The 14,505-nt window shown below is 40.0% G+C and overlaps 1 protein-coding gene across 1 annotated transcript in view; it reads right to left on the minus strand.

Annotated features, from left to right (window-relative positions):
* Nucleotides 1–541: 541 nt before the first annotated feature.
* SPMIP7 (sperm microtubule inner protein 7) overlaps nt 542–14,505 on the minus strand; it is a 53,751-nt gene continuing 39,787 nt past the window's right edge. Inside the window, exons 8-9 of the mRNA XM_006136376.3 lie at nt 5,139–5,246; nt 542–786 (exon numbers count right to left, since the gene is read on the minus strand). Of these exons, the coding sequence (XP_006136438.1) occupies nt 663–786; nt 5,139–5,246 (232 nt within the window). The 3' untranslated portion in view covers nt 542–662. The remainder of the gene's footprint in view (nt 787–5,138; nt 5,247–14,505) is intronic.

Consider the following 14,505-nt stretch of genomic DNA (forward strand, 5'->3'; position numbering starts at 1 on the left):
CCTGCCCATAATGGGGGGGAGGGGCAGCCCTTCCCGCTGGCACTCGTTTAATTGGCTACCAGTAAAACAGTTTAGTGGGTTAACTTAGGATTTTACATTCCTACTGCGCCAATGGGAGATGCGAGCAGCTGTGCCTACTGACATGCAGGTAAATAAAGTGTCTGGTGATGCACCAGACGCTAACACTGATGAACTGTGTCCATCATGCAGGAGGGTTGCTGGAAACCCTGGCCTATAATCTTACCTTATGTATGCTACCCACCCTTGTAAAGAATTTTAAGAGCTACTGATGAGAGGTATGCTGGATGACTACTTTTAATATGTTTTTTAAAAGTTATATATACAGGCTACACTGCATATTGAATACAGTATTTATGGCTAATTGTTCTATTGCACCAGTTTCTATAATAATACTGCAACTCAATACAATAACTATCTTTCAAGCAGAAGAGTCTTCCTACTTCTGAAATGATACAATAGCAAGTCATACATACTGAGTATAGAAAGACCACATAATAAAGACTAGCACATCCACCAGACACCCACTTCTGTATTTTTTTACTATGGTCCCATTTTTAAGGAGTATATACTCGACACATTTCCTTCCTTCCCACCATTGTCATTGAGACTTGCAGTCAAACTGGTAGCCGGACTCATTTTTGTTAAACCTTAATTGTTTCTCTTTCTACCTTGTTGAAAGAATTTTGAGGATAAACTGGAGTAAGTATTTGAGACAAAGGGCCGTGGTGATTAAATCGAGAGGAGTATCCACACTTTGCTATGTATCTGCAAGTACAAAAAAAGAAAAGGTTTTTTAAAAATATTTTTTTCACATTTCTCAGAAACACATTCTTTGCTAACTGATGTGACCACTGACTTTGGGGGAAAATTATGCAATTCACAACAGTTCCACACTATTAGATTCAGCTGGCTCAACAATGGTGCCAAGAAATGCATCAAAACAGTCTTTGGTGGAACCCTCTCCCCACCCAGCCTAGGCAAAATGTTCCAGTGTATTCTGAGGTGTTATGGTGAGCCATCGAGTCAGATTATGACTTCAAGCACCCGGAAAGGAATTCCCTTGACACAGGAGAACTTCCTGATAGCATAAATCTAGCACAGGCAGTTCCTACACCACATGTTCCCAGCCCCTGGCATGTGGACCATTTAAGAACTCTATACCAGTGATGTAAGGTAGAAGAATTTCTATTGTAATCTTTATCAGGGCTAGAATTGGTGCAGAAAAGACATCCGATTCAAGGAGCTGTAACTTCCTGCCTCCCCCTGCTTCTCCTGCACGAAGTTCAGACTGGTAATAGGACAGAACTTGGCTTGTGATGGGAGCAATGGTTGAGGACTCAGGTTTTACTGAAAGTAAGTGCTATGAGTGCAAACTCATTTGCTTGTACTAAGAACACAAAGATTTGTTACTGCTTTCCCATATTTTGATTAGAAGAATTAATTTATGTTGCATTGTATATACTTAAGGGATACCACACATACACATGAGTGAGTCTAATTCTGCCTTTATTTACACTTATACAGCCCCACAGATTTCAATGGGTGGGTCACATGAGTATAAATCAGGGTAGAATGAGTCCAAATGTCTTAAATCCTACTTTACCTCTTTTGCATACACTTCCCCAAACAAATCCATTCTCCTTTTTAAAACTCCCTTTCTTTCTCTTACGAAGTGCCACAAGCTCAAAATCTTAGAAACAGCAAGCTGAAAGAAACCAATCCTTCTTTCCAAAAGCAATCAAATGCTATCTGCGCTCAATTACAAGTATACTACTTATTTAAACAAATTTGTGATAACCCTGAGTTGAAAAGATAAGAAGGCTTAATACCGTAGAACCTCACAGTTACAAACACCAGAGTTATGAACAGATCAGTCAACCACACATCTCATTTGGAACAGGAAGTATGCAATCAGGCAGCAGCAGAGGCCAAAAAACAAACAAACATAAACCAAACACAATATTGTATCATACTAAAAGTAAACTAGTAAAGAAATAAAAGGAAAAATTGTATAAAAAGATGTGACAAAGTAAGGAAACAGTTTCTGTGCTACCTTCCTTTAAAGTAAGATTGTTGAAAGCAGCAATTTTTTCTTCTGGATAGGAAAGTTTAAAGCTGCATAAAGTCAATATTCAGACATAAACTTTTGAAAGAAAAAACATAATGTTTTGTTCAGAATCACAAACATTTCAGAGTTATGAACTGCCTCCATTCCTGAGATATTCATAACTCTGTTGTAATGATAAGATCATGGTATTTGTACCACATTATGTAGTCTATAGATTTTTTTCTGATAAATGTCTGCAGATAGATATTTCAAACAGAGACCAAAATATAAAATGTTGCAAAACAAAAACATTCTACATCCTCTGTAACATACCCTTGTAGCTCATGTCTTGACACAATATTTCTAAAGTGGTATTCAGCTCCCATATTTTAGTTATGTTAAAAGACTTTGAAATTATCTATCATTCAAAACCACAGTATCTGAGAACCACACTAACTAATTAATTAATTATTTATAAAAGAATAATATATTCATGTTCAATGATAAAAAGACAGTTTTGTGCTGTTTTATAGCCTATGTGACCTATTGATTTCAGCAGGTTTATAAGGAGCTTAATGAATTTCACCCCAGATATTGTGCATCTCTATTCAAACTAAATAAAGTGCAGACGTTGTCTAGAATATTGCCAGGTCTGTCTACAGCTGATATTTTTATATGAACATTCATTATATTATGTTAGCAGAAGAAGACTACTGTTATCGCCTAGGTTTCTCTTAATTGTCTCTAAGTAGGAGTTGCAGAACAATGACAGTGCAACACATTAAATGAGGTAGCTACAGTGATATCCGTTGAGAGCCCAACATATCTATAAGGTTACAATAAGGGGAATCCACAAAGGCCGAAATGTAGAAACAAAATGGATTGTCATCCATGAAAGCAATAAGAAAGTTAGATAACCTCCTCTCAAAAGAAGAGTAGGGATGCATTAAAAAATCCACTCCATTTCCTGGTTAGAGTGATCTGACTCAGGAACATCAGAATTCACCTCTCCATCACAGCTCATTAATGGCCTCATCCTGCACTACTGAAATTAGTGGGACTTTTTCCATTGATTTCAAAAGGTGCAAGATGAAACTGCACATGCTGTTCTTCAATATACAGTATACTAGGCTGACCAATTCTTGGGTTCTCACAGGATCTGGATTTTTGTATTTAAGACACCAGTTTCAAATATAAGGCTATATCCCACTATCTTCACTCATGGTGAGTAGTATCTCATTTCATGAGTTGTCCCACTGAAATATATCTGTTATTTACTCATAGAGAAAGGCAATTCTCAGCATGAGTAATGATGGAAGAATTTAGTCCACAGTACCTGTTTTATATACGCTCTCTCACACACCGCCTTTCTCTCATACATCTCTTACATAAGCCCTGTGACTACCTTTTCTCCAGAGAGACCCTATTAGTACAGGACAAGAATCCCTTCATGCATTACAGAAAAAAAATCCATGCCCTGCCATATGGATTATTTTTGCAAATATCATGACAAATTATGTTCCTATTTTTAATAAGTCTAATTGTAGTATGAGAGAAATGCCTAGTTGCAATGCTTACTGCATTTGCATGATAACCCCACAGAAAGCCAAAGGAAATAACAGACATATTTTACTTTCTCAGATTGCATTTGCACCTGAATCTTTGCTTTTGAAATTTAGTATTTGTCTGAATGCTGCCAGTGATTTCTGCAGAAGTACATCAGCATAAATGTGTGTGACATTTAAAAGTAACTTGGTCTTACAGCAAGCTGATTGAGTTCAGCTCGATTAGCCAATAAAATCTCCAAGACCTTCTTGTGTATTTTCAATCTTTGTAACCCGCAAACTACTATTACAGAAGAATGCCTATTTTCCAAGTACAGCCACACAAGAAGAAAGGCAAAGGTATCAGGAGAGTGTGCCAGTGGGTTACGCTCGATCATAAACTGCTCTGACAGAGGATTCTTTAGTAACTAGTCAGCTTCCCAAAGCTTGTATCAGTGGTGCATAAGTGTATATTGTTTTAAAACTAATCAAAATAAAAGAGTGTTTAAAAGATAAATGTTTTAGGTCACGTCTCCACTTGCAGAAAGATCAACACTGCAGAAGTCAATCTTCCAGCATTCGATTTAGTGGGTCTGGTAAATCAAACACTGAGGGCACCCCCATTGACGACAGTAGTCCTACTGCTTGCGAGGATAAACTTAAAAAACAACAAATGGTCTGGTAGCACTTTACAGACTAACAAAACATAAGGGAAGTCAATGGGAGTATTTCTTCCATAAGGTACGTTGACTATAGCTACACATTACGTGTAGGTGGAATTGTGCGCCTTAAGCCAACCTTCCACCGTACTGTGGACCTGGCCTTTGAAATTAATGGAGACTTCAATGTAATTGTGAAGTTGTACATCAGTAGGAGGAGTGGGAGGGGGAATAGTCCAAGATTCAAAGGGGCATACAAAAACTTATATGGAAGAGGACAATGAATAATTATTAAATAATTCTCTAGCAGCTTCTGGGAAAGAAAGCAGGATGTAGAATCACAGGAGAGACTTTTATGATGAAAATGTTTCATAAGGCACTCAGCCACTGCAGTGATTAACCTGGTATAGAAGGGAAAAACAGAGTACTGACAATCTTCAGCAATTTTCTGTGAGGAAAGCATCTATATCTTGAGGGCTTCAGATCACCCAACAAAATGCAGCCTCATTTTTGTCATTATTAAATGTAAGTTAGTCTAAAATTTCCAGAATAGACAGATCTCAATCTAGACATAATCACAGGGATCATAATCTAGCCAACATACCCATGACATAACACGGAAACAATCACTATTTTAGGACTCCTGGTTACCTTCAGAATTAATATATATTTTAATGAATTCCTGTGGTAAGCTCTAAAGGAATCATGAAAATCAGGAATGATCTTGGATTTGACTCCCGATATTTTTCTTTAAAACACGGAAATATCATGCTTCAAATTTAATTGTTTTTAATTAAATAATTATAATTAAGACTTTTCTTCTAATGTATCTGAATAAATTGTGCAATATGTCTTACACTTACTTACCCATGCATTTGTGTAATTATCGATGGAGATGTTGATGGAAGATTAGAATTTGCCGGGTGGGTTGCTGTCCAATGAACCTTGCCAGTATATCCAGGGATATTTGGAGTGCTACAGGAAAAAGTTAAAAGGGGGAAGGGTAGGAAAGAACTAAATTAAATGAGTGCAAGCTTGAAATAATCAATCATAGACTGTTGTAAAGCTACTAGCTTGTGTTTCTATCTCCAATGTGGATAAGTGATACAGGGTGTAACTGTGTGATATTATATTGTATGGAAGCACCAAGATTGATCCCCAACTGGTGTAAATTGTTACAACTTCTTTGACATTAATGGAGTCACAATACTTTATACAAGCTGGAGATATGGCCCATGAGCTCAATTTTGATTAGAGAGCAAAAATCAGTTCTCCAGTTTTTCTCATCTTGTTTTGAAATTGTGGGTTTTACTTGATTGTATACTACTCATGACCAATAATAACATTTCATTGAGAAAAAAGAACTAGAACAAGTGGTTCACAAAACCCTAAGGCCAATATTTCAAACATGGGTTACATTTTAGGTGGGATTTAGGTTCTGATATCAAACATGGCATCTAGGTATCCCTCTTGAGGCAAATTGTTTACCTATATGCAAATTTCCTGCAACAGAGGTCCCTAAACTTTTTTTTGAATGTTCCCTATGCATTCAAGATTCATGTCATATATGTGGCTCTCTCCTTCTAAGAAACAGTATTTCTATGGATGCCTGGGGCCTGGGAACAGAGCCCATGAGCACCCTTTGTCAGCTCGCAAGGGTGACATGCTCCAGAAGGGTGATCCCAGCCTGACACAGACAAATGAGCTGCATTCCTATCCTCGTGGTCCTGGGACTCCCCTAAGTCACTCATGCCAGGTCTATATTAGGGGAGAAAGACAACCTGAGATATGCAATTCCAGCTATGAGAATAGTATAGCCGGAGTTGACATACCTTAGGTTGAATTTCTGCAGTGTCCCCACTGTGTAGTCCCCACTGTGTAATACTAGGGTTGATAGGGATGCGTACTAGACACACTATATCGAATCCTGGAAGACTGATCTCCAGAGCAAGAATCAGGGTAAGTGGAGGCAAGCCCTCACGGGCCGCAGGCCTTTCTGGCCCTGGCACAATCCCCAGTATGCATGTGAATGAGCCTGTGCTAACAGGGAGAAACTACTTCCCTAGAGGTACCATACACATCAGGTTCTGAAGAGATAAATGAGCTTCCTACCTCTCACCTCCCACCCTCCACCTTGCACAGGAAGAGATCACTCCCCCTCACATCTTGTACCCTTCTGTCTCCTTGTACTTCCCCACTGGCTGGAACTGAAGACTCAGCTAGAGAGACATATTCCTATTTTATCAACAATATTTTTGAAGAAACAAAAAAAAAAAATTGCAACTAATCAGGACCTCAGTCTTCTGATAACTTCCTTGTGCCCACCTTGTCCCCTAAGAAAGGGGCCTCATAATTTGAAAACTACACCCTACAATAATTCTGCAGTTATCCAGATGTCAAGTATGATTTCTGGTATATATTATTCTGAGTGGTTTTCCTAAAAAAAAAATATATATATATATATATATATATTTGTTCATGTTCTATCGGGTACAGAGCATTGAACCATCAATACATTTTTACCAAATACAAGCTGTTTAAGACAGTTAGAAAATCCAAGGTAACATGAATTTGTACTGGTGTCTTAATTAACTACCCATATGAAGAAAATAAACAAAGATGTGCAATGATACAATATGATCCAGGGAATCCATCCTGGATTATGGCCAAATCTATCAAATAATTTAAGCATGTGTTGAACTTGAAGTATGTCACTTGCTTAAAGATAAGCACTTGCTTAAGTGCTTTGCTAGATGGGCAAGAGTACTCAATAACTAGCAAGATTGAGCCTTTGTATGTTACAAGATAATTCATACAAAATGCTATACACTGACCATCAATGATAAAGAGAAAAGTAAAGTTTTCATGTGTGATGCAAAGTGATTGTGGAAAGATTTCGAGGGCAGCACAACTGAAAGATCAACTCTTAAATGGCAAGAGTTGTTGGGAAAGGAAGAAAAGGGAAGAGAGAAGCAGACTGAAAGAGAGCTGGAGGAGTAAAAAGCATGTAAGGACCGAGAGGGAGTCCATGCATAGTTAAAAAATGACCATTTTGATATGATATAGAATAGGAGGTAATCAGTTATTGGCATTAGCAGTTAACTATTTTGTCTTCTTCCAGTTCAAGATAGGTAACCATTGAACTATATAATTACCCAGACTGCCCAGAAACAAGCAGACACATCTTTCATGACAAGCTGTTTCAGCCTGCGACTCAGCTAAGTACAAGGGATTGTAAAGTTTGCAAATGTCACCCTTTTGTGGATTCGTATATTTTGTGGGTAATAACAATGCCCATTTAAGAACTGCTTCCAAAGTACTTTCAGACAGCTATGTGCTCCCTAGAAAAATAAATCTTGGGGTGAATGATGATACACAGGTGTTAATTTTCCATAGAGTGACCAGAAATCCCTTTAAGCTAAATTCAGTGCAGGATGCAAGAATCAATCCATGGGAAAGGTGGTTTATTATATAATTCTTTGACTGTGTACTTAGGCAATTTATTACTCTAATTTCTAACTGGGTATAATGTTAAAATTCTATATCTATAGAGTATGAGCTATAAAGCAGAAGGAGAGAGATAGCTCAGTGGTTTGAGCATTGGCCTACTAAACCCAAGGTTGTGAATTCAATCCTTGAGAGGGCCACTTGAGGATCTGGACCAAATCTATCAGGGATAGTACTTTGTCCTGCCAGGAGGGAGGTAGGGACTGGTGTAGCCAGACACAAAAACCCCATCTTGTTTTTCCACGAGCCCCATCTTGTTTCCCCTCCCCCCCCCAGAGAGCAAGAGAAAGGCAGTCAGCCTTTGATGCCCTGGGAACACAGGTTTGCTGCCTGTCCCTGACTCTACCATAAACAGAAACCAGACAGTAAATGGGCTAGCTGACGACCCGGGGCCTCCCGTCGCCCTGATGGCTAGTACCAGTAATTGACACGCCTGCACTGTCCCAGGAGAGGAATCTTCGCCCATCACATACCAGAGGTGCCCATTGTCTGCATTTTCCCAGGTGCAAATTATGCTTTGCACCCTTCGTGGGAAACTTGGCATTCAAAGCCATTTTTCCTTAATGGCCACTTGAGCCCAGGAAGAAGCCTACATGACCCAAGGGGTATAAAAGAGGTTCAGCAGCCCACCCTATTTGAGCTCCAATCATCTATACCTGCTGGCAGGTATTGATTGTCTCCCGAGGTCTGTGGGACGCCCAACCTCGCCCTACTTCTTCCCGAGGGATTGAGAGAAAGACGCTGGCCACGCCAAGTCTGGAACGCAGGGGTGAGAATATATACCTGCTATGTGTCTATTTTGCATGCATTTAATAAGAGCTCAGAGAACCAAAAGGGTTCATGGTACCTGTAAGTGACTTATTAGTGTAATTTCTGTCCTGTCCTTTGTAGTGTCTGTGTTATCTGTAACACAGCAGTAGCATTTAACAACTAAGTTTACCCTGTAACAATAAATAGTAACTGTTTAAGCTTTAACCTGACTCCTTCAGTTGCTGTAACAGAACCAAGCACAATTTAAAAGAACTTCAGCCGGTCATAAGGGACTCACTGCCCTGACCGTCGGCTGACAGAATTGGCGTAGTCGGCAGGATTGTGCTACTGGTTCACATACAGCAACATGAAGCCTGTCATGATAGACATGGATTTTAGTGGTATAGAGAAAGGGTTTGCCCAGGAAGGTTGGGGCAACCCAAAATGGGATAGAGAAATGTTAGGAAAGGATTGGGGAAATCCTGAGGATTTGTGGGTGCAGTTCTGTAAGTATAGAACTGCCTGCAAGCTAAAGAATGGGACAAAGCCTGAGTCTGTGGAAAGGAGCCACTTTCCATTTAGCAAGGAAAACAGGATCAGGCCCAGACAAGCAGGCAGGTAACAGATAAGATTGAAAGCCTTGTGGTAGAACTGAGAAAAAGGCAGTAAGTACTGGAAATCTAAATCCTTAAAGCATACTTACAAGAGTAATATCTGAAACAAGGCCAGTTTTTATTTTTGAGATAAGAAAGTGTTTTAAGAAAAGGAAAACACAGAGAATTTAAACTCTGCAGAGAATGGAGAGAATTGAGCAGTTGTACAAATGCTAAAATGGTGTAGATAGAAAACTATGGTTTCTTTACAGTCATTCTGAAGGAAAAATGGGCCCTTTTTCCAAAGGAATGTCTGTAAATAACCCAGGCAAATTTGATTCAAATTCGTACATTTGATTAGAGAGACTGCTAAAAGAACTCTAAAGGGAAGGGGTTCTATTGGAACTGAACTACCCCAATGAATAAAAAGGGAATGTAATTGTTGTATAGCTATGTAGAAATAGTGTAAGAAAGGTTCAGAGAGAATGTATGTGTATCTGTGTGTAGATATATATATATATAGTGTAAATAAATGAAGTTTTAAGGTCCAGTAATCTTGTTTGTTTGTAGGTTTAAAACAGATTGGTTTGGTTTACTTTCAGTAAGACCATTTCAGTCCAAGTTGTTTAATGAAGGTACAGGATAACTGTGAGCATAAAGAGAGAGTTATAACCTATGCAAAGTTTAATGTGGCTAAGTAATGTTGTAAACAAAGATTGCACATTTTCCTGTAAACTATAGAATGAGTAAAAACTGCAAACAGACTAAAATGCTGTGAAAGCTCCAGGAGCCACACCAGGTTGTGATTCCCTTTGTGGTGCAAATGCCCTAGCTGGCAGCACAAAGAAGCTTTGCAGGTAATAGCTAAGTTTGATTAGCAAACTAGCTGAGATCAGAAAGTTCAAATTGTAGCCCTCCAGAAAGAAAGAAAGAAATAGGAGGTTGGGTATACTAGGAAAAGTTTAAATGTAAGCAGTCTTTTAAGAAGGCAGAGAGAAGACTGAGAAATTGGCATTTGTAAAAGATGTTACCCCTTTTAAACAAAATCTTGCAAAGGTTCGGGCATAGCCCTTGGTCTGATCAAGTGTTAACTGCTTGTCCATACAATTTCAGACCTACAAATTGGCTAACTACCTGTAAATATGTAAACCCTTGGCTCCAATGGAGAGGGAAACAGCTGCAGCTTTTGTCTTCTATGGAAAACCTATAAAGAGGTGTTCTGCAAAATTGTCTGAATATAAGAATCCAGATATGAAACTGCAAAAATGTAAAAGCCTCTGCTGCAAAAGTGGAGAGGTAGAAATGCAAAAGTGGAGAGGTCTCATTGGGAAAAGTCATTTAGCATGTGAAAAAGGGAAGACAAAAAGTTTGGAGTCCTATATGGGCATGGTTGAAGGAATAAGGAAAGTAAAGCAAACATTAGAAAGTTACTAGGAATGAAACATTTTCTTTAAAAGGACAAAGCAAGTGATTTGAGGGAATGTGAAGATAAAAGGTGGACTCTGTGGGAGTGTGGAAGGAATTAAGTGATGGTTGTAATAGGTGAAGGGAAATCTTGTTTTAAAAATGACACCTTGTTTCTTTGCAGCCTCTTCCTTAAGCACTATGCAGACCATCTATGCAAAGAAACAATCAAATGTAAACATTTTGTCTATGGACACTTTTGTTAAATCTGCAAAGAAAAATTAAGAATTCTACTGAAACTTAATTGGTTAACTGCATAAAGAATGAGCTCTACATATTGTAACCCTATTTTGTGGGTTTCAAATGAACTAGTTTTATTTTGTTTTGGATAATGTCCTCTTGCTTAAAATTGCAAATAGACAAGGCACAAATTAGTTAGTGCTTCTGTTGGGCATTCAACTCTTAAGGACATTTAACTTTTTAGAAACCAAATTATTAGTTTAGAAACTCAAGCTTTAAAACTTAACTGTCTCTTTCAAGGCTGAGTTAATAACACTTTTGGCTTGCTTTTAAATTCAACATTATATGTGAATACAGGCTGCCTGGCTATTTCAAAGGAAAGTGGACAGGGAAGGCTGTTGCTGTTTCAGCAGACACATCCACTGCACCCCTGTCCACAAACATAGAAGGAACAGCTCAGCTTGCAGAGCTGGCAGCAATCAATTAGCTTGTGAGGCAGGGGCCAGTACCATCTACACTAACTCCTATGCTGTATGGGCTGGAGCCACCCAGTGGATAACTAACTGGGAAATAGGGGGAAAGCCTGTTTGGAGATTAGAATATTGGAAATGGTTATACCAGCATGCAACCCAACATGCCTTAAGCATAAGTCATGTGTCCAAAAGAAACAACACTCTAGCTGCACAGCTAAATAACCTAGCAGATGCAGCAGTACAAATTTTTGCTGCCCAGGTGGATTGGGAACACCTGTACATTTGGCTACATGAAACCTTGGGGCACACAGAGAGCTGGTGCGGCAGGCACATGCCAGGGGGTGGCCTATCACCCACAAACAAGCCAGAGATCTGGTACAAGCTTGCACCCTATGTGCTGAACTCAGGAAACATATAACAAAAGAACAATGGTTTGCCAAACTAAGAGATGGAAAAATACTATGGGCAACCTGGCAAGTAAATTATATTGGTACACTACCCACCAGTAAGCAAGGGTGGAAGTATGTTTTAACTGGAGTAGAAATTGTTTCAATAATTGGTTTTGCTTACCCAACCCGATGGACAACAGGGTTGTCTACAATCATGGGACTAAACCACTTACTAGCCCTTGTCCCAACACCCCAGTTTGGGAACACAAACCCATGTACTGCACTCCTATAAGGGAAAAGGAGTCTGGACCACTGCAGATGCTGGGCTAACACCAATAACCATTACTGAGGCTTGGATTATATCCAAGACCGGCAAACCTTATGTTTTATTACAGGAAACTGAGGCAATATCCCTGAACAGTGCTCCAGTGGGATGGATCCCTCCAAGTGCTGGTGTGAATCCGGGACACCACCATGAACTTTTTGTATATATATACCGCTTGCTGTTGTGCTTGCAACCACTGTTGTTAGTTACAGACTATTGAAATGAGACATGGTACTCCAACTCGCCATGGTCTTCTTCCTCATCCCAACTGCTACTGCTGTACCAGAACACCTTACTTGACTCCTCTACTGGACTGGGAATCGAGTTTGTCCCTCTCAGCCCAAATAACTGGTGAAACAAAGTGACATCTTCCAATGGGGACCGGTATGGTTTGATGACAGCGACTACCGCAATCCTCTAAATAATTCTGGGGGGAGGTCAAGGGCGGAAGGCAAGGGAAGTGGCAACAAACGGTATGGGATAAGACATGCTGTAACTAAAAATGTAAAGCCTCATGGCTAGATTGTCTAGCCCAACACCTAGGACTTTCGTTAACTCCCTTCCTTCACTCTATTGTAAATACTATATTAACCATTTTACTTGTTGTAATTGCTTGCTGCATGTTTCTATGTATTGTTAGGCATTTTGTGTACACTGCTACCTCCTCTGCACAGATCTGGTATATGGCATTGGGAAGCGATCCTAATCAATCCCTTGATCCAAATTATCTGATCAGACCCTGCTGATAGGGCGATTTTAGCTTCCTCCAAGGAGGGCAAAGGGTGCTGGCATCACCGCCATCTTGCGTTCTGGGACATAGTGAGGCGTGTCAAGGGGGTGGAATGTAGCCAGACACAAAAACCCCATCTTGTTTTTCCACGAGCCCCATCTTGTTTCCCCTCCCCCCCCCAGAGAGCAAGAGAAAGGCAGTCAGCCTTTGATGCCCTGGGAACACAGGTTTGCTGCCTGTCCCTGACTCTACCATAAACAGAAACCAGACAGTAAATGGGCTAGCTGACGACCCGGGGCCTCCCGTCGCCCTGATGGCTAGTACCAGTAATTGACACGCCTGCACTGTCCCAGGAGAGGAATCTTCGCCCATCACATACCAGAGGTGCCCATTGTCTGCATTTTCCCAGGTGCAAATTATGCTTTGCACCCTTCGTGGGAAACTTGGCATTCAAAGCCATTTTTCCTTAATGGCCACTTGAGCCCAGGAAGAAGCCTACATGACCCAAGGGGTATAAAAGAGGTTCAGCAGCCCACCCTATTTGAGCTCCAATCATCTATACCTGCTGGCAGGTATTGATTGTCTCCCGAGGTCTGTGGGACGCCCAACCTCGCCCTACTTCTTCCCGAGGGATTGAGAGAAAGACGCTGGCCACGCCAAGTCTGGAACGCAGGGGTGAGAATATATACCTGCTATGTGTCTATTTTGCATGCATTTAATAAGAGCTCAGAGAACCAAAAGGGTTCATGGTACCTGTAAGTGACTTATTAGTGTAATTTCTGTCCTGTCCTTTGTAGTGTCTGTGTTATCTGTAACACAGCAGTAGCATTTAACAACTAAGTTTACCCTGTAACAATAAATAGTAACTGTTTAAGCTTTAACCTGACTCCTTCAGTTGCTGTAACAGAACCAAGCACAATTTAAAAGAACTTCAGCCGGTCATAAGGGACTCACTGCCCTGACCGTCGGCTGACAACTGGACTCACTGGCTGCTGGTGGTCCCTTCCAGCTCTATGAGATAGGTATATCTCCTGATTAAAACATGATGGATGTGTTGGAAAATTCATTTGTCACCAAAGAGAGTTGATCCAGCTAAGTTGTGCTCAACATAGAAGGGGAAAAATAACTTTTATATGTCACCCACACAGATCCAATGGCTGAAGGAAAGCTGATCTGGTCAACAGTACTACACAGGAATAGTTTTAGGGTTGCTCTTTGTTGTATCTAGCTACCAAGGGCCTTCCGTGAGTTTTTTTCTAATCTCCTTTGCCATGCTCTTACATCAGCAGAAGTGGCTTGCAGCCAGAACAGCAACTGTATGTCATCTGAGGATTCTCTTTAATTATGAGGAATCCCCTCTATAGCTGTTTAAAGCACCATTTCTGTGACTTTGTGCCACCATAGCAGCACAACTGAGAATCAGGGCTAATATTGGGATACATTTTCTAAAATAGTCACAGTGGTGTGTGTGCAAAACTCTGTTTTTTTAATGGACAAATGGACAATGACTTGGCTGTGTGCAGACCATCCAATTGCACATACACATACCTATTTGCATTTTAAAGTATCTATTGTGTGCATGCAAATCCATGGTTTTATTAGTAGAAGGGTACATTTGTGCACAGACATACATTTATCAATTTCTGATCATTTGTTCCAGAAGGACTATTTTTAATCTGACAGTGACTAGAATTTTACTACCCCAAATTTGTGATACTTACAACAGAACCTCATAATTGCAAACACCCCGGGAAACAGAGATTTTCAGAACTCTGGAATGTTCGTAACTTTGATCAAAACATCGTGATTGTTCAGTCAAAAGC

The sequence above is a fragment of the Pelodiscus sinensis genome, chromosome 2 (genome assembly GCF_049634645.1).
Source record: "Pelodiscus sinensis isolate JC-2024 chromosome 2, ASM4963464v1, whole genome shotgun sequence".
Classification (NCBI taxonomy): Eukaryota; Metazoa; Chordata; order Testudines; family Trionychidae; genus Pelodiscus; species Pelodiscus sinensis.